This window comes from Myxine glutinosa, chromosome 12 (genome assembly GCF_964187855.1).
Source record: "Myxine glutinosa chromosome 12, kmMyxGlut1.1, whole genome shotgun sequence".
In the NCBI taxonomy this organism is placed as follows: Eukaryota; Metazoa; Chordata; class Myxini; order Myxiniformes; family Myxinidae; genus Myxine; species Myxine glutinosa.
In genome coordinates this window covers 113,180,463-113,207,351 of record NC_136272.1, presented here as the reverse complement: position 1 = coordinate 113,207,351, position 26,889 = coordinate 113,180,463, and the positions used below count along the sequence as shown (strand labels likewise).

The 26,889-nt window shown below is 45.1% G+C and overlaps 2 protein-coding genes and 1 long non-coding RNA gene across 14 annotated transcripts in view; 2 read left to right on the top strand and 1 right to left on the bottom strand.

Annotated features, from left to right (window-relative positions):
- UCHL3 (ubiquitin C-terminal hydrolase L3) overlaps positions 1-26,889 on the top strand; it is a 131,929-nt gene that overhangs the window by 26,858 nt on the left and 78,182 nt on the right. The window lies entirely within an intron of this gene.
- Positions 771-26,889, bottom strand: MSL3 (MSL complex subunit 3). Of its 12 annotated transcripts, none has more exons than XM_068132394.2 (14): positions 26,530-26,889; positions 23,370-23,452; positions 19,228-19,323; positions 18,361-18,408; positions 12,872-12,972; positions 9,893-9,978; positions 9,649-9,774; positions 6,739-6,905; positions 6,441-6,605; positions 4,900-5,141; positions 2,517-2,614; positions 2,022-2,121; positions 1,833-1,917; positions 771-1,445 (listed from the first exon to the last, which is right to left on the bottom strand). In XM_068132394.2, exons 1-14 carry the CDS (start codon positions 26,626-26,628, stop codon positions 1,352-1,354), a joined length of 1,590 nt encoding a protein of 529 aa, XP_067988495.1. In that variant the 5' UTR covers positions 26,629-26,889; the 3' UTR covers positions 771-1,351. The 12 variants fall into 12 exon arrangements, with proteins under 12 accessions (XP_067988495.1, XP_067988494.1, XP_067988498.1 ...); XM_068132393.2 differs by having other exon boundaries at positions 19,198-19,323; positions 26,530-26,792; XM_068132397.2 differs by lacking the exon at positions 26,530-26,889 and adding an exon at positions 26,424-26,443 and having other exon boundaries at positions 19,198-19,323.
- Positions 2,579-4,841, top strand: LOC137437784 (uncharacterized). Its single transcript, XR_010986591.2, has 2 exons — positions 2,579-2,640; positions 4,621-4,841. It is a non-coding gene; the product is annotated as an uncharacterized LOC137437784 (long non-coding RNA).

Genomic DNA, 26,889 nt, shown 5'->3' with positions numbered 1-26,889 from the left:
TACTATTGCTACTAATTTACCGGTCGCAAACAACCTCACCTTGGGCAGGCAGCCGGGGAACGTTTTAGGCTGTTTTCATGAACTCGCTATCCACACCTATAAACGTTGGACTGAAGCTGATGCTTCACTAAAGACTTAAACACTGGGATATTTAACTTCTCTCAACTAATGCTAGCGCAGACAGGACACCTGGCTTAACGGCCAGTCAAGGGACGGCACATTGACCCTGACACCCTGCCTGTGATGCAACAATCAGTTTAAAGTCGGGCCAGGAATCAAACCCAAATAAGGAAACTTTTTTATATGGCCCAAGCCAAAAATAGATGAAAAAGTGACAAAAATTAAAGTTTTCAAAACGTTTTTACAACTGGTTTTCACCCAGATCTCAAAAAGGGAGCATAGTCCACAATAACCCATGAAGTGATGTATAAGTTGTGTGAATCAGGGGGACCTCTCCAACCTCACCATGGGACTGGACTACTCAGGGCAGCGCAGCCACGGTCAGAACGCCAATCGGTCCACATGGACCGACCCAGTCCGTCGCCTCCCTCTAACTCTCCAGTGGCTCTGGCTTCACAAAGGCAGCGATACATCATCTTGGATGTGGGGGATCTGAAGGTCGCTCCATTCCACAGGCTTGTTCAAGAGAACGGTCCAGGGATATACAACAACAACCCCACCATTGGACCTGTCGCAGTCCCATTGACACCCACTTGCGCATTTAACTCGACACGTAATTTCTCCTTTAAAATACTTGAAGCTGAACATCATTCTTGATTATATATAAGCATTTTAATTATGCTCTGTCATTGTACAGTAAAATAAAATAAAAACTCTCATCCAACCGACTATACAAGAACAACAACAACAACAGCATAAATCAAATAGCACAAGTTGATCAATCAGAGGAAATTACAATCTCTAGTTCCCAGTCCATTCATTTTGCTTCTTCAGTGAGGTCCGCATGGGGAAAATATCAATCAATACACATTTTAATGCACTTGAACCTGTATTTATAGCGTCACGACTTACACAGGCCTATCAGGCGGAGAAAGTAATAATTAAATAAATAACTGCACACAGAACCAAGAATTGATTATAGACCACCACAACACCCAAAGCAATAACAATTTGTTTAATATGAACACACGTGTAAATTAGGCAGCGAGTAAACGGTGTGGAATGACGACATGAGGAATTGTGCTCCTCAACAATGACGGACCTTTGGATATGGAAAAGAAGTAGTTGCTGAAAGTTTGATTCAAGTGAAAAGTCAAATAGCTTTGACTCACTAATCAGACTTCCACTGAAGAGTTTCCTCCATGGCATCCTCACGTAGCTTCCAAATGGACTAAAAGACCAGGTGCTTGCTGTGGTAATACGCTTCATTGGCTGCGACGTAGGCCGCTTCTGGAAATAATTCTTCACAGTAATCAGCCAAAAAACTGCAGGAAAACGGAGACGAGTCAAGGCTTCCATGACCGACAACCATTATCGGCTCATCATGCAACATAAAGTTCTGATCAAAAATCAAAATGTTTGAAGAAATGTTTGTCAAGTCCAAAAGCACTCAACAAATCCAAAACCCAAGTTCACCACTGGCGTGCGATTATAAATTTGAAGGAATGAGGCAGAATTAAAACGACGGAATAACGAATAAACCGAGAATCTTATCACAGGTACATGTGCTCACTACTTTAACATACATGGCTTTGTAACCACATTAACAAAATACCAAACTGCAATTGCAAATCAACTCTGACTGGAGGTACTTTTTAAAAGTACGTCAGAAATGCCTCGACGTGACCTTTCCTTGTCAACCCAAAACCCACCGCAAGAACAATTCAAGGTGCTTGACCAATGCCTTCAGATTCTTATCAGGAATACTCATCTTCATCAGCAGATCAGGAAGTTTAACTGTGGGAGACAGTGTTCCAGGTAGTGTAAGTGAAACGACAGAGATACACGATGGATTGCTAATGGAGGACCAAATGGCCCGGGGTGCAGTTAATGGGAATGACCGAATAGGCGCAGCAGATGCTGACAGCCGTAGATGCAGGAGGGAGGAGGAGGTTGATCACAGCGTGGGTACCCATCGGGTAGCAGCTTCCACGCCAGCACCTGCACGAAAGAAAGACATCGATAGCTAATAAGACAATGAAAAACTGATATTTAGTATTAAATACTGCAAAACAATAAAACACTAATAAAGATCAAAACAATGAAAACGAAAGAAACAATAAAACTGCAAACTATCTGCAAGAAGAAGAGCGGAAGCAGGCACCCGGCAAGGATGCAATCGAAAGTGTGCCCCAAATGAGCGTGGGAGAGGGCACAAGGCGAGGGCATAAGTGGGCACACAGTGAGGGCATGAGCAGGCACATGGTGAGGGTGAGAGAAAGGAGTACAGGATTCAATCTTTTCACCCTTAAGGTCGTTACACAGTATAGTCTGTCTTCTCTGACGAGTTGTTTATGCATTATCTGATAATTTCATGGATATATGGCTGTATGCACCTCGTCAAGCTCCAATCCTTTACGACCTTCCAGCAGGGGGAGTCCTTCCTTCGTAAAAACGGAAGAAAATCCCGAGGAAGCAGAGACAAGACCGACACCTGCACATATAGGACAAGCTGTTCAGGTACACAAATCACAAACAGTAAAAGTGGCAGCATTTGCTCCAAGTGGATAAAGAACTATCTGGTAATGTTTTGAGCTACGTTTCTAATTTAACAGCTAGCAGGTCAAACAGTTTTCATCACTATATTGTGCTTGTTCACTCCATGAGTCATCCTTCCCCTCCCCTTCCCGATTCTTCCTCCGAGTGTCCCACTACCCGACTATTGCTGTGTTTTTTTTTTTTGTTCGTTTGTTTTTGTTTTTTTTAGTATACAGAATCGTGGCTCGTGAAAGAGCTAACATTTATCACAAAAAAAAAAATCAAACAGACGAACAAAATATATAAAAAGAGGGAGCAATAGACAAGATGGGGGGAGAAGGGGAACCACACAAACACAACATTTGAGAGCAGGGACATCGGGAGATGTGTGGGAGGGAGAGGGCTTGGGGGGAGGAGGCGTGGGAAGGGGGAGGGGGGTGGGAGAAGTATAAAACACAAGGACACCAAGGACTTCCAGGAAAGAAGTTGGTATTTCAAAAAAGTGGATTTGGGGTGAAATTAGCGGGGGTAGAAAAGATCAAGGATTTGGATGGGGGAAGATAAGAGATGGTGGTGAACAGCTGTTTTAAAGACCTGGAGGGAGGAGTGGGATTGAAGAGAGTGAGGGAGTTTGTTCCAGAGGTGGGAGAAAAGAGGAATGAAGGAGTGAGGGTGAGCAGAGAGTCTTGATTTTGGCAGTTTAACCATAAGAGGGTTGCAGGCAGATCTTGTGCGACCTGTAGGAATAGTTAGGGGACAGAGCCCAGAGAGCTGGGGGAGCAAGGCCGGAGAGGAGTCGGTAGAAGACGGAAAGACCACCAACCTGCCTGCGGTGAGTAAGTGAAAGGTCCTCAGAGATAGCTTCATTGCGGGAGATTCCAATGATTCTGAATGCTTTGGTTTCAACAGCGTGAAGACGAGCTAGGTGTGAGGCAGGAGCACCAGCCCAGAGGGGAGAGCAGTATTCCATTGAGCTGCGGATGAAAGCCTTGTATGTGGTGAGGAGCTCAGGTGTGCCAAGGAAGGACTTCGCACGACGGAGGATGCCCAGTCGGCGACTGGCTTTGGAGGCCAGCTTGGAAATGTGGTTTTCCCAGGAAAGATCATGGCAGATAGTGAGACCCAAAAGCTTGAGTGACAGAACTTCTTGGAGAGGATTATTCAGAAAGTGGATGGGAGGGTTGTCCAATCAGTCTTTTCGGAGAGACATCGTAAGAGTGTGAGATTTGTCAGGATTGAAAGACATGTTCCACTTGTTTTCCCAGTCTATGATTTTGTCCAGGTCTGCAGAGAGTGAGGAGGCTGCAGACTGCCGATCTGAGGGATGAGGAATGGAGCAGCAGAGAGTGGAGTCATCAGCAAAGAGATAGAGAGGATTTTCAAGAGAGTCGGAGAGATCATTGATGAAGACCAGAAAAAGCACAAGGCCCAGAACACTGCCTTGGGGAACTCCAGCCTGAACAGGAAGAGGAGATGAGAGAAACCCATTCAGGGCCACACGTTGACTGCGACTAGAGAGGAAGTCCGCCAGCCATGCGTGGAGATTTCTATGGATACCAAAGGAGGAGAGTTTGGTGAGCAGAGCGGGGTGCCAGACCGTATTGAAGGCACGTGATATGTCAAGGGAGACAGCTCTAATTTCCTGTTTGGCATTGAGGACCTCCATCCATTGTTGAGACAGCAGAAGCAGCATGTCCAGAGTAGAGTGACCTGGTCTGAAACCAAATTGATGATCAGAGATCAAGCCATTGGAGAAGAGGAAAGATTTCATATCTGAAGCAATGATGGATTCCATGACTTTGCTGATAATTGGGAGAAGGCCGATTGGTCTGTAGTTGCAAGGATCTGTTTTTGCACCTTTTTTGTGTAAAGTGGTGATGTTGGCTGATTTCCAAAAATGTTTTTCACCCCTTTCCACTACGTTTTCTGTTTTGTCATCTTCTCGTCCATTCTGTGTTCTAGATATTCCACAAGCCTCAATCAACTTCGTATACAAAGAAGAAAGAAAGAAGGAACCTGCAGACATTGTGAGAAATAAAATTGCTACAAGCCAATAAGTAAAACAGTTGCTCTTCTGCTGCACAATGCCACATGGCCTAGACCATGGAATGGCCAAGAATGGCGTACAGACTTTTCTAAATAAAACTGCAGACCCACCTGCTGGTACACAGGCATTTGTAAAAGATGCAGTAGGTGTATTTTGAAAGGTACAATACACGTGTGATTACGGTTGCCTCGTACGCCTGTCGAGCTGAAGCAGTAAACGAGGCATGGGAGGCGTTTCCAGCAATCGCCGCTTGGGCTGAGGGCTGCTGGCACCTTCACTGCACCTCTCAGTGGTGTTTGGGCCACGGCGGCTGGACCGCCGCAATATTGGAGTCCCCTCAGAGATAGAGCGTGCCCGAGATCCCACCGCCTCGGGATAGCCATCTTGTGATGTCTGCAGATTCAGGACGGGTGCTGGAGGGCTGTCCTCCAGCAGTCTGCACACAGGATAAATCCATGGATTTGTCTGTGTTCAAGTGTGTGCGTAACTTTATGACAAAGTATAAATGTGCACATCTATGTGTTTTTAACTTTTTTTGATTTTCTTTGGAATGGAACACCTCTCCTTGAGGGCAGTTAAACCTGAATATGATGGAAGTATAGTCTGTCTTCTCTGACGAGTTGTTTATGCATTATCTGATAATTTCATGGATATATGGCTGTATGCACCTCGTCAAGCTCCAATCCTTTACGACCTTCCAGCAGGGGGAGTCCTTCCTTCGTAAAAACAGAAGAAAATCCCGAGGAAGCAGAGACAAGACCGACTTTACGACAGGCCAAGCAACAGGGAGGCCAAGCAACAGGCCAAGCAACAGGGAGGAACAAAAGAAATCCCATTTTGATCCCTGTGGACCTAAGCTCCCATCCCCTTGAGCATGAACCAGGGGTCAAATCCAAAAAAGCGTTACATATTTCATGCCTCCCCCAATGTTGATGGCATATATAAAGTTTTTTTTTTAATGTTAAAAAATACGCCAGTAATTGCATACTTTTGAAATTTAACCTTTGACCCCACCCAAAAGGGCAGGGCCAAAAAGAATACTCCTCTTGCACCTTTGTGCCATGCGGTGATCATAACTCACAAGTTTGGTGAATATCTGCACAACCGTTTAGGAGGAGACAGATGGAGCAGATTACAATATCCGCCCATTTTTTTTAAAACTTTTTTTTCAAATATCATGGGGGTTGGGGATATTTATAACGTAACATAGCGACATGTTTAAGCCTGGTGTTGGCTTAGCGGTTAGGGTGCCAGCTTGGGATCCTAGGATCCTGGGTTCGAATCCCGGTCGATCGCTGAATTAACACCAGGGGCGTTCACTCAGCCTGTCATCCTTCTGAGGTCGGCAAATTGAGTACCAGTTCACTGGTAATTACCTGTGTGTCGCAAGAGGCGACTAACAGGGTTGGCGGCAGGAAGGGCATCCGGCCGTAAAACATTGCTTCAAAAAGGGGACCAAGGTGCCCGAAAAAGGCCAACCCCCACTCTGCGGTGAAAATGGCCTCTAAAGGTTGTTCTTCTATAGTGACATGTTTAAACAACACGTTTTTTTTCCCCCTGATTGTCACTTTTGTCACTTCACCATCACAAAGCATAAATGAGAACATAATTGAGGCGTTTTGCAACGAGAAGCAAAAAGGAAATGGTGCATCGTTTGAATGCAGGGTATTCGCCTCAGGAAGCGATGGGACCGAGCCAAAGGCCTGGCTTGTTATTGTGTGGTCGATAATCACACCTGTTTCCAAGTGAAGTGTCACGGCGGTGCTGACTCGGCGAAAGCAACTTTGACGAAGAAATCTTTTTAAACTGTGCTTGCTCCCCGGCGTAAAGCAGGATGACAGGCAGCGTGAAGTCAAACAGTATCCGCAGGCCATCCACCATCTCTTTGCAAAGTTCGACACTGCAAGCATTGCATGCAACGAACAGAAACCGATTAGAGTCCACAGTGTTGGTGCGGAAACGGTGAGGTAGCGGTATGTTATAGAAAGCGGACGAATGTTAGCACGACGTGAAGGAGCAATGAAATGGCTCACTTTTTCTCGGGGGGTGTGCAGCGCTGCACATAGCCTGGTGTCAAGGGCCCCACACCCGTCGGCTGGCGTGGACGTTCGTTACTGGCCAATGCTACGTTTATTGCAAACTGCTTCACATAATTCTCCAGGATACGGGCTATGTTTGGCTCACAAGGCAACTTCACCAACTGCGGAAATGAAAATTACCCATCATCTCCACTTCAATCATCGTTAAATAAAATATAAAACATGAGATCATGACACGACATCAAATCAACAGCATCAAAATCAATTATGGATGCCACATTGAATAAAAGAACACCAATTTAAAAGTTACCCGACTACATTATACTTTCCTCAGTGTACAAGCTGACAAATCAAATCGAGGAAGTGATCAAACTATCAGAAGTACATTTCAGAACTTGCTTGGCCTAGCAGGATAATAAAATAAACATATAAAGTGTGTGAAACTTTCTACCTGACGATCAAACTTGTAACGTCAAACTATTACTGTGATTTGTTACCTGACTATCAAGCTTGTCATATGTTAAACTCTAACGGCACGCAGTGGAGCGCATACCTCCATCAGCTTGAACAGATTATGTTTTGTAATCCACCGATAGGGCAGATCTGGATCTGGACCTGAAACAAAATCTATTTAATCCATACAAGTCGTCGCTATTATTAACGCTATTATTAATTATTAATACAAGTCGTCCACAACTTTTTCAAATATCATGCTACATGTCGTTTTGGGCCCGATCACTCAATGAGGAAGAATCACTTGAAAAATTTTTTTTTAAATTCTCATATCCAGATTCAGATCTTCACCACAATTTAATCGATTTGCACTTGTCACACACCCAACCTCTCCAAGTTTTGTCAGAATCTGTCCACAACATTTTCACATATCGTGTTATATATTGTTTTTTGCCACATCTCTCTATGGTGAAGATTCACTTGGCAAATTCTCAGATCCAGATCCGGATCCAGATCTTCACCAAAATGTAATAATTTCGTCCTTTTTACATACCCAACCTCTCCACCAAATTTTGTCCGAATCGGTCCACAACTTTTTGAGATATCCTGCTTACAAACAAACAGACAGACGGACGCGGACAGGGCTGAAAACATAACCTCCATCCACCTATGGTGGCAGATGTAACTATTACTGTATCAGCTCAGGCCAAATTTGTACACCGGATTATCAAAACAGGAATCCCAGGGGACTCTATTTTGCCACATATCACGTACAAACTGTAGAACACATTGTAGCCACGACTTTAAACCATGCACAAATCTCTAAGCTGGCCTAACCAGTCTCATCACAAACCAAATGTCAGATATTTCGTCTCATGGTCTCATTCCCTCCCAAACCTCCCCATCCCCCCACCAATCTGTTTGGGTAACGAACTAACCAACCTTATGTATCCAAAACAATACAGTACATTACGTACCCTGACCATTACGTACCCTGATTATCCCACTCCTGACACCAATTGTCGCGCGAATCCCTCGGTTAATGCCAGTGGACCGCGGATGACCAAACAGGCTTTAAATGAGGCGACGATCAATGACGGATTCGACTATAAAAGCGCGGGCGGAAGAATGAAGAGGAAGAAGCGGCAAGCGCTTACTTGACGCCCCGACGGCAGCCCCGATCCTGGAGGAAATGAACTCACGAACAAAACCCCAATTCAATGTACAAAAAGAAACACGTTTATTGAACGGAACCTGCGCACAAGGAAACGCGACGGTAAATAAATAATGTTCCTAGATCGGGATCCCTCACACAGACTTCATATAGAGGACGAAGGAAATGAATTAATAAATAAAAGAATCGTCGTGTAGTGCGTTCGTGGGTGTGAGCTTATCTGTCTGTATGTAGTCTGCAGTCGGCAGGAATCGTCCAGGCTCCGGGTGTTGGTGCGAAGCAGGCCTCCGTCCGCCTTGCTCACGCCCATGGCGTCGGTCGCACGCGAGGTCCCGTCTGCTCGTAGCACCGAGCCTCGTTCCCAGCACCAAAAGCACCACGAAGGTTCAAAAGCACCAAAAGCACCACGAAGGTTCAAAAGCACCAAAAGCACCACGAAGTTTCAGGGAAGACGCAAACGACCACCAGGGAAGAACGCAGGGAAGAACCAGCCAGGCCGATCACCGAACACCCGAAGCCCAAGCACAGAACCCAGCATGAAGAACCTCTCAATACAAATCAAGAGCGAAGCACGAAGGGGGGAAATGCCCGCGAACGAAACATTTTGTCACGCGCGGTGTGACCTCAGTTCTGGCGCGTTTCCAATCCGTTCTGCCCTTCTTTCTGGTCTTTCCCGCCTTCCGACGTCACCGGCGCTCTTCCTCCTACTAGCGACCCCCTTCTAAGTCGTGTGTTCGCGCCTTCCGCACTGATTGGCTGAAGGTTCGCGCCTTCCGCACCAACCATCGCGCCTTCCGCCTCAACCAATCACACGTTCCCTGGGCGTGGCTATAGCTTGCCTTACATGATGTTTGACGCCCACACCGGCATTGTAAGCAGCCGCTTCCTGCTTGGCTTTCTAAAGTCATTGTTGTAAGGGAGGGGAATTATTTACTGTGGTGCACTAATGGGCCTATCTAGTGTCTATGTGAGTGTGTTGCCATAATGGACACTGGATTGGCGACAGAGGGAACGACAAACGAGGGAATGTTACCCATAATCCCTGTACTACTTAGCACGCCCCGCCCCCTCGTGGCGGGGACACAGATACGCACTTATACCGACATCCGGGCTACACACAGAACTTATTACATATAGATTCCCTATCACGACAGTCGAGTTACCTACCTATACAGATCTACCTGGCTCTGGATATTCCTCTACCCAAATTCATAACAGTACCATGTTGACACAAGCAACAAGAGCAAGCACTAAAAAAGAATATTAAGGGAACATACCTTCTTTCTCTTATTGACGAGGAAGCAGTCCTCCTCAAGCTGCTTCTTTAAAACTTCTGGGATTTCAATGTTTATGGACTTCATTTTCATATCTTCTTTTGACTTCTCCTCATCATTGCCTACAACCTGATATTGTAAAACGTAAAAAAAAAAAAAAAGGTAATAAAAAATTAGAGAATATCATAAGTTCACAAGATCTGGTATAGCAAGACTTGTATTCAAGCGTGGTGATCACCTGACTTACATCTAGCTCAGACATTTTCTCCTCTTCATCTGTACTGTCCACCACATCATCACTCCCATCTTCATCATCTGAGTCACTGCTCAAAGCTAACATGAGAACATCCAAACCAACAAAGAGAATTGAATCAACAATACAAAGAACAAAAATACTTTTTATTAGAGAATCATCCATTCTCTCAAGAGAGCCTTCCCCTCTCTGAAAGCCTCCCCTCCGTCGAGAGAACAGCCCGCCCCTCCGTCGAGAGAACAGCCCGCCCCTCCGTCCAGAGAGCCGCCCGCCCCTCCGTCGAGAGCCGCCCGCTCCTCCGTCGAGAGAGCCGCCCGCCCCTCCGCGAGAGAGCCGCCCGCCCCTCGTCGAGAGAGCCGCCCGCCCCTCCGTCGAGAGAGAGCCGCCCGCCCCTCCGTCGAGAGAGAGCCGCCCGCCCCTCCGTCGAGAGAGAGCCGCCCGCCCCTCCGTCGAGAGAGAGCCGCCCGCCCCTCCGTCGAGAGAGAGCCGCCCGCCCCTCCGTCGAGAGAGAGCCGCCCGCCCCTCCGTCGAGAGAGAGCCGCCCGCCCCTCCGTCGAGAGAGAGCCGCCCGCCCCTCCGTCGAGAGAGAGCCGCCCGCCCCTCCGTCGAGAGAGAGCCGCCCGCCCCTCCGTCGAGAGAGAGCCGCCCGCCCCTCCGTCGAGAGAACCGCCCGCCCCTCCGTCGAGAGAGCCGCCCGCTCCTCCGTCGAGAGAGCCGCCCGCCCCTCCGTCGAGAGAGCCGCCCGCCCCTCCGTGAGAGAGCCGCCCGCCCCTCCGTCGAGAGAGCCGCCCGCCCCTCCGTCGAGAGAGCCGCCCGCCCCTCCGTCGAGAGAGCCGCCCGCCCCTCCGTCGAGAGAGCCGCCCGCCCCTCCGTCGAGAGAGCCGCCCGCCCCTCCGTCGAGAAAGCCGCCCACCCCTCCGTCGAGAAAGCCGCCCGCCCCTCCGTCGAGAAAGCCGCCCGCCCCTCCGTCGAGAAAGCCGCCCGCCCCTCCGTCGAGAAAGCCGCCCGCCCCTCCGTCGAGAGAGCCGCCCGCCCCTCCGTCGAGAAAGCCGCCCGCCCCTCCGTCGAGAAAGCCGCCCGCCCCTCCGTCGAGAGAGCCGCCCGCCCCTCCATCAAGAGAGCCGCCCGCCCCTCCGTCGAGAGAGCCGCCCGCCCCTCCGTCAAGAGAGCCGCCCGCCCCTCTGTCAAGAGAGTCAGTTGTCCCTCCGTCAAGAGAGTTGTCCCTCTCTCAAGAGAATAGTCCCTCTCTCAAGAGAGTCATCCCTCTGTTAAGAATTAACATTCCATTCAAGTATGTAATGGTCATTTTTGGAATGCTGGTGAGCAAGGTATCAACAGCAGGGACACCAACAGCATGGGATAATCAAGCATGAGCATATCTTCAGCATAAATACATCCTTCACCAAAATTGCCCTTTCACCTTCCCGAAAGGAAATAAAATTCCCATAAAGTGGCAAATGTTGTTGTTTTTTGTACATCAAAGGGTTCATGTTACTCAAAAACCTGATTCCATAACTGCATTGCCAAACAGGGTTAGACACAGAAATTTAATGATGGGATAGGATTGGGTGGTTTGGGGAAGGAGTGGGAAGGTGCAATAAAGTTCCTCTACTCTCGTCGTCAACGTGTGGCTCTCAACGGAATCCTTTCATCTCCCCTCTTTGTCAAGGCTGGAGTGCCCCAATAGAGTGTTCTGGCCAAAGTCCTGTTCCTGATCTTCATCAATGATCTCTCTCACTCTCTGGAAAATCATCTTTATCTGTTTGCTGATGTCACCACCCTCTGCTGTGACATTCCTCATCCTTCAGACAGTCAGGCTGCAACCTCTTCCCTCGTTTCAGACATTGAAAATAATCACAAGCAAGTCAAACACTTGGAATATGTCTTTCAATCCTGAGAAATAGGCCCAAGTGGGCTGACAGTCATCTCTTGAGGTTGTAGTTCCGACCTCTGCTGATTTGAGGTGACCCCATTGGGAACCCCTGTGATATGAAATCAAAAAAATCTAACACCGACTGATCCTGCGGACCATCAAGTCGAAGGGCTGTATAGGGTTTCAGAGAAATCAGTTGGAAAATAAGGGACGTCTAGCGATCCAAAGTTTTTGGGGTAACCTATACCCTGGGGGCCCTCGTGATACGAAATCGAAAACTCAAAGCCTGAGCGATTCTGCTGCCCATCGAGTAGATGGGCTATAATCGGGTTTCAGTGCAATTGTAGGTAAATAAGGGTTGAGTAGGGATCCGAAGTTTTGGGGGTAACCTCTACCCTGGGAGCCCCCTCGATTCGAAATAAAAAAAACGAAAGCCCGGAGATTGGCAAGGTTACTGTCTTGTATTCATGTGGCAAGTTTCAGAACAATCAGCCAGGTGATAAGGGAGATGTAGCAAAAAAGAGTAAAGTTAATGGACGGACAGACTGACATAATGACCCAATTTACAAGTTCATCTCTCCAAGAATCAAAAAAGGCTATCTCTGTATATCTCTCTCCAAATTGCTCGTCTGACAGCTGTTCACCAACATCTCAGATCATTCTCAATCCAAAACCATTATCTTTTCTACCCTCGTTAACCCACCCGTCTTTCAAACTTCCAGTTCCCCCTCCTTGGAGTTTCCTTCTGTCTGCATGGTCTACCCCATGCATCCTCCCCTGACCTCATTCCCCCCCCACCCACATGTTTGTCCAAGTCTCCCTCCATCTTGGCCTTCAAATCTGCTGTTGGTGTTTCCCCCTCTTTTTACTGTTCCTTTTGCGTCATGTTTTTGTCTGTTACGTCCTGATCCATTCAGTGTACTAGGCTCTTCCACAAGCCTCGGCTAGTACACAAAAAAAGGAAAAAACCCATTCGATTTCCAAACAATTATTCTCATTTTGTATTGGTACAAAAAAGTACATCATTTTCCTAAAGTCTCATAAATGTTACATTAAAGTGTCCAAAAACCAAGAACAATCACTCGCATAAGAGTACTTACATGCATCCTCTTCTTCATTTACTTCACTTTCTGTTGTCAAATTCTTCAGGACCGAGTCCACTCCAGGAACATGACAACGCCTTTTCTTGCCTTTCTTCCTCCTGCATTCAGACACAAACATAAAGGACAACACGTAAACAATGGAATAATAATTAACAAACAAGGGTGAGCAAAAAGAAAAATATGGTCCACGTTCTCTCACACACACACACACACACACACACACACACACACACACACACACACACACACACACACACACACACACACACACACACACACACACACACACACACACACACAAATAAATGGTTGCTTTTTGTATCTCGAGAGGGCCTATGTGTTAGAATTTGTTAATATAGCTGCTGCCCTCAGCAACTGCATCCCGAGGACAAAAGCAGTGCAAATTGATGTCAATGAATAACCGAGACGAACAGACCACTTGATATACAGGGTGATTGAAAAGTAACTCCCTATTTTAACATATTTAAAAATTATTTATTTATTGTAATATTTTTCTCAAATTTTTAGTGTTTGTTCCTTAATGTATGAGAATTTAATCTGTGTTGGTTTTTTTTCAGATTATTTTTTGTTTGAAATTCGGAAGCCCTACAAACATGGCTGGACGTCTTACCCTGCAGGAGCGTGCCCAGCTAGTGGTATGAAGATTGGTCTGATTTCTTTAAAAATATCCTCTGGTCTGATGAAGCGGTATTTCACATCGGTGGGTTTGTGAACCGTCACAACTGCTATTACTGGGCAGGAGAAGATCCTTGTGTTATTTCTGAAAAAACGCAATATCGGCCCAAGGTAACGGTGTGGTGTGGAATGACTTCGGAAAGGATTGTAGGTCCCTTCATTCTTCGCGATACCATGAATGCCAAAAGGTACCTCACCATGCTGCAAGACGAAATCTGGCCAATTATCAGTGCTTCGGAGAATGTTGAAGATTTGATTTTCATGCAAGATGGCACTCCTCCACATTTTGCTATTGTTGTTCGTGAATGGCTGAATGCCCACTTCCCTGGGAGATGGATGGGTCGTCGTGGTCCATATGAGTGGCCAGCCAGGAGCCCTGACTTAACACCATGTAACTTTTTTCTTTGGGGTTGGGTAAAAGAGCAAGTCTACTGTACCAAACCAACGACTTTGGAAGAACTTGAAGGGCGAATACGAGAAGTTATGTCTTCCATCCCACAAGAGTTCCTGGTGAAATCAGTTGACGCGGTTTCCGGGCGGCTTGAGAAGCTGGTGGAGAATTCTGGTGCCCATATCGAATTTTAAATAAAACTTCATGCTATACGCTTTCTTCTTATATCCATTTCTTGTAAAAATTATAGTTAAGAAATAAATTATAAGTATTTTAAAATAGGGAGTTACTTTTCAATCACCCTGTATATATATATATCATTGCTATCACAATGAAAGACTTGTGCTATCACAGATGAATGACCATATAGTTTCAAATAATCTTTTCAAATCTCGCCAGTCAGCATATAGACCAGGCCATAGCACCGAGACCGCTCTCCTAAGAATAACCAATGATCTTCTGACCTCTCTTGACTGTGGTAAGGTTTCCGTTCTTGCTCTTTTGGACTTGTCTGCCGCCTTTGACACGATTGACCATAGTGTCTTAATTCGTCGTCTTGAAATCACATTTGGTATAACTGGCACTCCCCTTTCTTGGCTGATGTCCTATCTTACTGATAGAGTGCAAACAGTTGTTGTCAATGGCCAGAAATCAGCCCCTTCTTCGCTTTCCTTTGGCGTTCCCCAGGGCTCAGTCCTGGGACCTATCCTCTTTCTTTTGTACACTCAGCCTCTATTTGATCTTGTTGCCAGACATTCAGTTGATCACCACGCCTTTGCGGACGACAATCAGCTGTACAAAGGAAGCACGATTCAACAAATCATTCCCACTGTTGAAGTGTTAGAAGGCTGTATTGCTGACGTGAAGGCGTGGATGACCCAAAACAAACTTCAGCTGAACGATGCTAAAACAGAGTCTATGATTGTAAGATCGCACAGATGTCCTCTACAATGTTCACTTCCTACCACTATTCATGTTGGTGAAACCGATGTAAACTTTGTTTCGTCGGTCAAGAACCTTGGTGTGGTTTTCGACTGTAACATGACATTTTCCAAGCAAGTACTTCAAACTTGCAAATCAGCATACTTTCAGCTGCGAAAGATCGCATCCATTCGCCACTTTCTTACTCCTCAAGCTGCTCTAACTCTGGTCTGTGCCCTTGTCCTCTCAAGGCTAGACTATTGTAATTATTTGTATGCTGGCTGCCCTCAGTTTCTCTTGGATAAGTTACAAAAGGTTCAAAACTCTGCCGCTCGTCTTGTCTGTAAGGCGAAGAAGTCTGACCATGTTACTCCGCTTCTTAAATCTTGACACTGGCTGCCTGTCTCTGCTCGTGTGCAATACAAAATTTGCACACTATGTTATAAATCATTGTGTGGAACGGGACCTCACTATCTCTCCGATTTGCTCACTCTCTATGAACCTCGGCGACGGCTTCGTTCAAGCGACGACTCTATGACCTTAGAGCCGCCGCGCACCAGCACCAAGTCGTTTGGCGAGAAATCCTTTTCTTTTGCTGCACCTCTGCTCTGGAATGACTTGCCTTCCTCTGTTCGACATGTTGACTCTCTTCCTGCCTTTAAAACCTCCCTCAAAACCTATCTGTTTCACAAGTCTTTCAAAGTCTAAGTCCTGTTTTCCCTTTGGTTTGAGGTGGGACAGAGATCGAGAGTATGTCTGTGTACATGTGCGGGGGAGGGAGGAGAGGAGGAAGGGGAGTACACATCTGTGGGTTTTGAATGGGGAGGGAGAGGAATAGGGCAAGAGTGAAGGTGTGTCTGTGTGTGTATGTTTGTGTGTGTGTGTGTGTGTGTGTGCGGTGTGTGTGCGTTCGCATGATAATGTAAAGCGCCATGGGGGTAGTTTACTCTGCTTGATGGGGCTATATAAGACTCCTTTATTATTATTATTATTATTATTATTATTATTATTATATATCTTGATATATATACAGTGGGGAGAACAAGTATTTGATACACTGCCGATTTTGCAGGTTTTCCCACTTACAAAGCACGTAAAGGTCTGTAATTTTTATCATAGGTACACTTCAACTGTGGAAGACGGAATCTAAAACAAAAATCCTGAAAATCACATTGTATGATTTTTAAGTAATTAATTTGCATTTTATTGCATGAAATAAGTATTTGATCACCTACCAACCAGTAAGAATTCCGGCTCTCACAAACCTGTTAGTTTTTTCTTTAAGAAGCCCTCCCATTCTCCACTCATTACCTGTATTAACTGCACCTGTTTGAACTCGTTATCTGCATAAAAGACGTCTCCAGACCGTCTCCGACCACAAAGACCGCAAAGACCGACCGCAAAGCCGTCTCCAGACCTGTCCACACTCAATCAGACTCCAACCTCTCCACAATGGGCAAGACCAGAGAGCTGTCTAAGGACATCAGGGACAAATTTGTAGACTTGCACAAGGCTGGGATGGGCTACAGGGCAATAGGCAAGCAGCTTGGTGAGAAGGCAACAACTGTTGGCGCAATTATTAGAAAATGGAAGAAGTTCAAGATGACAGTCAATCTCCCTCGGTCTGGGGCTCCATGCAAGATCTCACCTCGTGGAGCCTCAATGATCATGAGAAAGGTGAGGGATCAGCCCAGAACTACACGGCAGGACCTGGTCAATGACCTGAAGAGAGCTGGGACCACAGTATCAAAGAAAACCATAAGTAACACACTACGCCGTCATGGATTAAAATCCTGCAGCGCACGCAAGGTCCCTCTGCTCAAGCCAGCGCATGTCCAGGCCCGTCTGAAGTTTGCCAATGACCATCTGGATGATCCAGAGGAGGAATGGGAGAAGGTCATGTGGTCTGATGAGACCAAAATAGAGCTTTTTGGTTTAAACTCCACTCGCCGTGTTTGGAGGAAGAAGAAGGATGAGTACAACCCCAAGAACACCATCCCAACCGTGAAGCATGGAGGTGGAAACATCATTCTTTGGGGATGCTTTTCTGCAAAGGGGACAGGACGACTGCACCGTATTGAGGGGAGGATGGATGGGGCCATGTATCGCGAGATCTTGGCCAACAATCTCCTTCCCTCAATAAGAGCATTGAAGATGGGGCGTGGCTGGGTCTTCCAGCATGACAACGACCCGAAACACATAGCCAGGGCAACTAAGGAGTGGCTCCGTATGAAGCATCTCAAGGTCCTGGAGTGGCCTAGCCAGTCTCCAGACCTGAACCCAATAGAAAATCTTTGGAGGGAGCTGAAAGTCTGTGTTGCGCAGCGACAGCCCCGAAACCTGAAGGATCTGGTGAAGATCTGTATGGAGGAGTGGGCCCGAAATCCCTGCTGCAGTGTGTGCAAACCTGGTTAAGAACTACAGGAAACGTCTGATCTCTGTAATTGCAAACAAAGGTTTCTGTACCAAATATTAAGTTCTGTTTTTCTGATGTATCAAATACTTATTTCATGCAATAAAATGCAAATTAATTACTTAAAAATCATACAATGTGATTTTCAGGATTTTTGTTTTAGATTCCGTCTTCCACAGTTGAAGTGTACCTATGATAAAAATTACAGACCTTGTCGTGCTTTGTAAGTGGGAAAACCTGCAAAATCGGCAGTGTATCAAATACTTGTTCTCCCCACTGTATATACCAGTTTAGGCAGGAATTTGTAATTTGTTCAGGATGCAGACAATAACTCACCCACTCTTCACCAAACGATACCATAGGGTCTTTAGAGTCCATTAGCTAATGGCAGCTAAGGGGACACCCAGTTTAACGTCCATCCATGGGACGGTGCATTCGGTGTTCCATCGCCCTGCATGCAAAATACCAAACATTCAGGTGCTTTGCAGGCAGGGTTGGCTGAGGAATCAAACCCAGACTGAACAGGTCAAAGTTAGGTGCAATATCTTTTATAATGTGCTGTCAGACCAAATAAATAAAACTAGAACGGCACTCGGTATAGCGCATACCTCCACCAAGATGAATGGTTTGCATTTTGTATCCCATAAATAGAGTGGATCTGCATCCGGACCTGAACCAAAATCTAATTGGCTTGTTATTGTTACCTAACCAATTAATCTAACAACTTTTCTCATAACCTGTCCACAACTTTTGGAAATATTGTGCTATATTTTATTTTGGCCCAATCTCTCAATTATGAAGAATCACTTTAAAAAATAAAAAAAACATTCGCATCTGGATCCAGATTGACATCTTCAGTAAAATCGAATTAATTCGGCCTTGTAAAACACCCAATCTACCCACCACGTTTTGTCCGAATCCATCCATAACATTTTGAGATATCGTGTTAAGTATCGTTTTGTCCCAATCTTTCAATGGTGAAGAATCACTTAAAAATTCCAGTGCAGTATCCGGATACAGATCTTCACCAACATCGAATCAATTCTTCATTAGCACACATCCAACCTGTCCACCAAGTTTCGTCCGAATCCGTCCACAACTTTTCGAGATATCCTGCTCACAAACAGACAGAAAAACAGGGGTGAAAACATAACCTCCGTCCACCTTTGGTGGCGGAGGTAACTAGAGAGTTCCTAGAACACCTTACCCTATGCAGTCGTGAGAAAAAAAAAACATGGGTGGGGTCTGCGAGCAGCAAATGTAATTTGGCGAGATGACGTAAAATGCTCTAATATTTTGTCCAATTTGTGCTAAACGAAAGGGATTTGAAAGTTCCAATAATGCGATTTGTATTCCACACTATTCAAGTATATAATTCAATTGAAATAAAATGAAGATTTTGAAGGTTGTAAAAAAAAAAAATTCCGTAGGTTTACCTCCGTTGGTGCAGCATCTTTTACACCACCTCGTTTAACACATTACATTGCCTGTTGTTTGTGTCCATTATGACGTCCTTAAAAACACTAGGTTTCCTGTTTGGAATTATTTTCAATTTTGCTTGACTGCCAGACAGATAGACAGACAAAAACAATTACCATACTCTTCTGTGAGCACATGCACTCGGGCCAAAATTCTGTACAATTTGCGAAATTCAGAGCCAAAGTACTACTAAACTGCAGGTTAGTGTTACAATTCATCTTCCGATTTGTGGTAAAAAAATAACATTCAATTGAAATCAAGTAATTCCTCGATAATAAACTGACGTCTGTAGACAGACAGACAGACACACAAAGTGAACCAACCAAATTGCTCAACTCCGCTTTTCGCTTCACACGCACAGGTACGTTTTTAAAAAAAAAAGTGTAAGCCACATGTGAAATGGTAAAAGTATAATAGACGTGCAATTTGGTAGAACAACAGGAGGAAACTTGCATCTTGGCAACTGCTCGCTTCGCCAGCGTACGCTGCAAGCGACGATTCTCCTCCGTGTCTCTCAGCACGTGGTCCTCCGTCGCCCAACGATCCCAACTGAGGAATAGAAGACGTTCGCTGCATTAGATGAATGAAATATGAATGAATGATCGTTTTAAGGCCATTTTCTCCGCTAGAGTGGGGGTTAGCCTTGCGGGCTCCATGACAATCATGGCTCCCTGTTTGAGGCAATGTTTTTATGGCCGGATGCTCTTCCTGACACCGTTCGCTGCATTAGATACTAAACAATAATATGTAATACAAGCTTATTGTACTTCAAACGTACGGCAAATGAAAAACGACATCAAGTGTCATCAAGTTCATCACAAAGAGGCAAAGATACCACCAATTGAAAAATGAACGGCAAAAGGAGAGAAGAGTGACTACACAGAGGAGAATCAAATGCTATCCCTTAAGGAAGCATGATGCGAGATAATACATGCGGTTGTTTGAATTGTTAGCATTTGAAGGGCACGTGTGCAACACTGCATCGTTTTGGGGAAATAAATACAGAAATCACAAAACATTTACAAAGCTCCGATATTTCTGTCTCAATTGTTGAATATATGCAATTGCTTCCTTGAATCCATCCTTTCACGTTCTTTCCTGGAAATGATTGGCATGGACCATTACCATCTGGTGCAGTCTCCTGCACCTACCGGTGTACAGAGACATGACAGAAGTAAAGAGACACCTTAAATTTATTCATTTCATCTGTATAACGCAGTTTTACTCAGTGATTTGTACTAATATTCCACTATTTATTTGCAGAAACGAGTTCCTGGGTCTTGTACAACAATTAACTATGTCTCAAACCCAGGGAGCACACAAACCTTCCGATTTTCAAAGAGGACGAATTGTTGGCCAATCGTAAGGTGGAGTCAGCCAGTGTCAGATAGCTCAGAACCTTGGCATTATTCATTTCATCCTTTTCTACGGTCAATCGGGTGATTGTGCAATTCACCCGCGAAGGCAAGGAATCCACATCTTGCCATTCTGGTCGACCTGGGCCCTCATAAAGGTGTCTTCGAGCTGTCAAGCGGTCCACTGAGAAAACTCCCCGTTAAAAGGCAGCAGATGTTGCAGAGGAGGTCCAAGTTAGCTCAAGAACTGCCATGCGGTACCTTCATCAACTGGGCTACTATGGGAGAGCAGCTAAGAGAAAACCTCTTCTTAGACCAGCCAACATACAAAGGAGAAAGAAGTGGGCTGACGAGATGGCGAACAGACCCTTGGAGTTTTGGCAAACTGTAATTTTTTCAGATGAGTCCCAATTTGCTCAATTTTCTGACAGTGGACGCTTAAAGGTCTGGAGACTTCCCAGTCAAGAGTTTTCTTTGAACCGATTGCAGCCAACTGTCAAACACGGTGGTTTTTCAGTGATGGTGTGGGGAGAAATCTGAAGCGCTGCTCGGTCAGAGCTTGTGGAGTCTGTTAGCGATATCAACTCTACGATATGAATTTCTATCCTTGATGGACTTCTCCCTGTCTTCTCCACTGGTCAGATGGTCAAAAACAACACTCCTTCATGGAAGATGGAGCTCCATGCCACACTGCAAAAAAGACCAAACAATGGCAGGACAGAAATGGGATCGATCGACTTCCATGGCCAAGTCAGTCTCCTGACATGAATCCCATTGAACACCTCTGGGGCATATTGGATCGAACTGTGCGGAAAAAGTCCAGGAAACCAACATCACGGGCAGAATTGCTGAACCTTTTGTGTGAAGCCTGGGCAGAAATCCCACATGAGAAAATTTCAAAACTCGTTAGTTCTTTGCCTGAAAGAGTAAAAGTGCTGAATCTGCAAATGGCAAATCTACAAAATACTAGTGTATGTATTAAAATCTTACTATAATTCACGAAATGTCCGTCCGTCCGGTCGAAGGTACCGCAAAAACGGCTCAACCGATCGCAACGATATTTTCGGTGGGTATTCCTGGGACCCCTGGGAGTAAAATAGGCTACAGTGTTTTTCCAAGTTTTCCAAGTTTTCCAATTTTCTAATTTTCCAGTTTTTCCAAACACGATGGAATAATATTTACCGATATGAACAGTGATGTGACGTTTGTTGAAATTCTACAAATACTGTTTATTCTACGTACCAGGAGAGAGTAGATCGACTCCTGACGAACTCTTCCTATATAAACGTGCGGCTCCGAAGTAACATGGCAGCGTGTGCAAAGCGACTGAGAAACAGGTATAGCGGCCGCTTCCGTGTTACAGATTCGGCGCGCACTCTTCACACATAAGCGTGCGACTGAGAAAGACGTGTAGCGGCCGCTTCCGTTTTGCAGAATTCAATCTTTTTCAAAATGGGCGCCATGTACTGTTTAGATTTTGATGATTTCCGTGTGATATGATTCAACAGATGTTTATATGAATCGTTTAAAATTAAAAAGCCTTCAATTTCTGATATTTTGCCTTTTCATTTGGGCCTCCCAATTGAAGCCCCGCCCATAGGGCGGGTACAGTTGCTAGTGTATCAAATGTACTTCAAATGTTCAATAAATAAATTTCTTTTAAAATCATGGTGTGTTACGGATTCGTCACTTCCGTTGTGGTGGTTTTCATCCACTGTAAATATTTCTGATTCCATGTACTATTATTGTTTTCAAAAGGTTTATTGATCATGAACTGTTTTCAAAAGGTAAAAAAGTTAATGTTAAAAGAAACAGGAAACCGGATCGGGAACCGGACGACGAAGAGGAAGAGGAGAAAAAGAAGGCGGAGAGTGAGTCGGACAAGAAGGAGCCGAGCTACTTGCGGTCTGGAGCGAACGTTGGCGAGCAAGAGTCACGAGTGAACTTTTGGGTTCCCGGGAAAGGGATTCCTGCGACAGAGTTGTCATCGCTGTGACCGATCAACCTGCGTGTCAGGTTTTTGGCGGTGGATTCCGAGGAGAATTATCGTCGGGCCGTTACGTCTCAAGAACGGGTCGTCGGCCATTTTGACTCACGCGTCGAGCAAGGTTTCTTTGCTTCGTCAGCCGTTTTCACCGCTTTCAGACGTATCTGGTGTGTGTGTGTGCACCGTGGCTTTTGAAGATTAATTTGCGGTTCGCCGACTGTGAGCCGTGAAAGTCCATACCCGAGGATGTGATTTCCCAGTCGCCTTGAGGGCGCCTTTGTGCAGCTTTGGGCTGTGTGACTGCACTTGCCATCCGCACGGGATTCTGGTCTCGATTGGACATCGTTCTGGCGATCGCTGGAGCGAATCGACTTCGGCTTGAAACCGGAATCAACTCGGGTTTGAGGCCGGGAAAGAGACATTGGGAATGTTCTTGGTTCACTCACTTGGGGCACAGTGAGTTATATATTACGAAACTGATGGTACCATCATAGGACATATTGATTGTACTCTTGATTACTATTATTGTTGTACTGTTATTCTTGTGTGATCTTAATACAATATTTGTTTGTGAGTAACAATTGGGGCGGCTTCTCCATTGATCTTTGACATACAGAATAACACATTTTTCTGCCGTGACTCCTCTCGGGGCTCGGAGGACGGAGGTACACCGTGACCAGGGGGTCGGGGAGGAGCACGTAACAGGTGTCTATTTACTTCTGCCACGTCTGTTTATTTCATTATTGCTATCCCTGTGCTCGCACTCTGTCTCTGTCTCTCTCTCAACTCAATATAATAGTGTTTGGTGGATCCCAAATAAAACTCAGTGCAAAAATTGAGAGGAATGGAATTCCAGGTGAAAATGTTGTTTTTAGCAAGATTGTGCAGATGGAACAGGCCAGGACCAAGGAAACAGACCAGGACCAATAATACGGCGCAGACCAAGACGACGGTGACAGAGCAGACCAAGACGACGGAGACGGAGCAAACCAAGACGACGGAGACGGAGCAAACCAAGACGACGGAGACGGACAGAGTACACCAAGACCAATAAGATGAAGCACACTAAAACCAAGGAGATGGAGCACACCAAAAGCAAGGAAACCGAGCACACCAAGACCAAGAAGATGGAGCACACCAAAACCAGGAAGACAGATCACACCAAGACCAAGGAGACAGAGCACACAAATACCAAGGTGAAGAAATACTTCCCAATATGCCAGGTCATTGACTGGTTTGACATGTGACATTACCTTCGGTTCCACCCATTAAAGTGGATCAGATATTCAGGAATTTTTCTGCCTTTGTCATCTTTCCCAACATCAACATCAACAATCTGTAAATAAAGAAACAGAAACAAATGATCACAAAGAGCCTTATTGCATAATTTAAAGATTAAAAAGGGGGGGGAGAAGGAATTCAGTAAATTGTTTTCAAAACATTCACGACTCGTGATACTTTATTAAATGAGGCTGCGAATCCTTCAACACATTCACAACACTGGGAGGTTGGAGGGGGTGTAAATTGAGAGATAAACAATAAAGGGATGTACTGCTATGTATATATAGAGCGTACACATACAGTAAAGCTGTACTGTACTTTTCCTTTACAGCAATGTACTGTATTGCAACGTAAAGAAGTACAGTACAGCCATGAAAGGCAAATGAAAAGGTGTAGTGCAGCCATGTACTGTACTGCAAAGGAAAGATGTACAGTGCTGCCATGTGCTGTACTGCAAAGGAAAGAAGTACAGTGCCGCCTTGTACTGTAAAGCAAATGAACGAAGTACAGTGCAGCATTGTACTGTACTGTAAATGAAAGAAGTACAGTGCAGCATTGTACTGTACTGTAAATGAAAGAAGTACAGTGCAGCCATGTACTGCACTGCAAAGGAAAGTACAGTGCAGCCATGTACTGTACTGCAAAGGAAAGAAGTACAGTGCAGCCTTGTACTGTACTGCAAATGGAAGAAGTACAGTGCAGCCTTGTACTGTACTGCAAAGGAAAAAAGTACAGTGAAATGTACTGCACTGCAAACGAAATAAGTACAGTGCAGCCATGTACTGCACTGCAAATGAAACAAGCATTCTGAGTATTGCACTGCAATACATGTCCCCTACCGGCAGTCTGTCGTCCGGAAAACTGTTGGGGAAATTACCAAGGGTTATTTACCCATCAGTTCTGAATCGTTCCCAATCGCTAATTACCTCAGGACGGGCTCACCTGTGATTCACACTCGGGACTTCGATTTATACACCTTGCAGGCAGGTCAGCAGAAGCACGACAAAAAATTTTGTTGATAAAGAACCTTTCGAGTCGCTAAATATCAGTAATTTATTATATTTTCCGGTTCATGATCAATGATCGATGTATATATATATGTGTATATATATATATATATATATATATATATATATATATATATATATATATATATATATATATATATATATATATATATATATATATATATATATATATATATATATATATATATATATATATCTATATATATATATATATCTATATATATCTATATATATCTATATATATCTATATATATATATATATATATATATCTATATATATATGTTGCTCGGCTTGGCTCCGTCCCTCCCGAAAGCGCGCGCTGTGTCGCACTTTTGATGTTCGCGAGACGAGGCTGAGGGTGCGCCGTGCGGCTTCAGGAGAACTCTGGAATAAACAAGAGATATCCATTTTTTTATATTTGCGTTTAATTAACGATATCTGCCAAACCACGTGCCCTATCGCAAATTCCAAAAGGACATTTTAGTACACCGACATGCTGAACAGATCCGTGAAGTTTCCCCTTGATTGGATCAAAAATGAGGGAGCGGCTCGGTTTAAAAGGTTCATGCTTAAAAACGTCATAACTCTGAAACCATGTGAAGCATTACGTCATGCTCGGTGACTTTTTTGTTCGTCATGGGTATGCGATTCTGCCTGCAAAGTTTGGCCTCGATCTGTTCAGCCGTTGCAGAGAAAAAGGGGTTTTCGTGTTTTCACGAAAAACAATATGGCGGCCGAACCACGTGACCCGTGACGTCATAATTACCATTAAAATATTCTACAACCCGAGTCCCCCCTACGGTGAAAATTTGATCTCAATCGGTCCAATTATTGCAGAGAAAATCTTTTTTAAAGGAAATTAAAACTTAAAACGGCAATGACTTAAGGATCATTCAGAATAATCAGAATTCCCAAAGTTCAAAGTTCCATAGCTTTGTCAAAAATGATCGAAACGTCATGAAGTTCGAACTTGACCTGTAACTTATCATGAAGAAACCATGTGCCAAGTTTGAAATCATTAGCATTAAGCATTTAGAAAAAGAAAGTCTGGAAAACTGTTCTTTGTGTGACGGACTGACAGACTGACGGACTGACAGACTGACAGACTGACAGACTGACGGACTGACGGACGGAGGGATGGCGTGCAAACCTATAGTCCCCTCCGGTGTACACCGGTAGGGGACTAATAATAAGTACAGTGCAGCCATGTACTGCACTGCAAATGAAATAAGTACAGTGCAGCATGTACTGCACTGCAAATGAAAGTACAGTGCAGCCTTGTACTGCACTGCAAATGAAAAGTACAGTACAGCCTTGTACTGTACTGCAAATTCCAAAACAAGTTGAAATTGTTGGTTTAATTTAAAAAATGAATGTCACAAACAATAGGATGCATGTGTCATGTGTGCCATTTCGATGGCGTCATTTTGTTTGCCGCACGATCACATCGACGTCTGGAAACCTTCATGAAACACAAACCAGGCAAAAACTCCATCGCAGTACTGTATAATGGCTTTGCACACGAGGCACGTGATTGGCCGTGACCGTCGGACGCGACGGCGCGTGCGACACACGTCACGCTCAGCACGCTGCGAATCACACCAACATACGTCAATTGCGTACGTGCGTGTACCTTGCACAATCGAAATCGCTCTGGGCGATATTCACCAAATTTTGCATACCTGCTGGGTACCAGTGAACCAGTCATGGGCACAATTAAAATTGCCCCCTTTAGCCTTCAGCGCCCCCCGAGGATGGGGGAGGGACGACAGTCGACACATTTCATTCCTTTGTACCGTGACGTTGATTAACAATATTGGCGGATTGTGTGAAGCAGATTCGGCGCAAATCGCAGAAAGTACAAATTCCGTTTATACTGTATTAACAAATGGCGAATACGTACTTAACTGTACATATGTATATATATATATATATATATAAAGCGTAAACATAGCATGGCGCAGCATATGTTATATACACGTATGTGCAATTTACACCTGCAGACGTGGATGGCACTGCGCACGATATTACAGCGACACCAGAACTCAGTCGCAGGGGGAGTGGGGTTGACGGGTATTTACTGTTACTGTAAAGACCACCGACCTTCGCGTCGTACAAGACCCGCGCTTTAGTTGGGTCCGGCTCAAAGCACAACACACGCTCTGCACGCTCGAACCGGAACCTCGCACCGCGCGTGTTCATCCCAGCACTCTGGGTGTCATCGTCATGTCCTCTCTCTCTCACTGTCTCTCGCCCTCAACCACTCCCATTTCCCTCTTCCTCTCTAACCACCAGCGCTTTCACGCACCCTCTTCCGACATACAACCATTTACTCCTACTAAATCCGGCCAACAAGCTCATACTCCTCTGCCATGCCATCCCCCATCACGTGGGTAACCTATCAAATATTGTTTCCTCGTGCTATGAAGATTTACGTGTGTTTACTTTACACTGTTTATGTGC

Coding starts and splice junctions, on each gene's coding strand:
- MSL3 (XM_068132393.2), bottom strand. CDS start 26,628: ATGAACACGCGCGGTGCGAGGTTCCGGTTCGAGCGTGCAGAGCGTGTG. Junction 5,142..6,440: donor GACACTTCACTTGGAAACAG/GTGTGATTATCG, acceptor TCCTGTGTGCAG/ACTGCTGGAGGACAGCCCTC. Junction 1,446..1,832: donor CACCTTGAATTGTTCTTGCG/GTGGGTTTTGGG, acceptor GTTTTCCTGCAG/TTTTTTGGCTGATTACTGTG.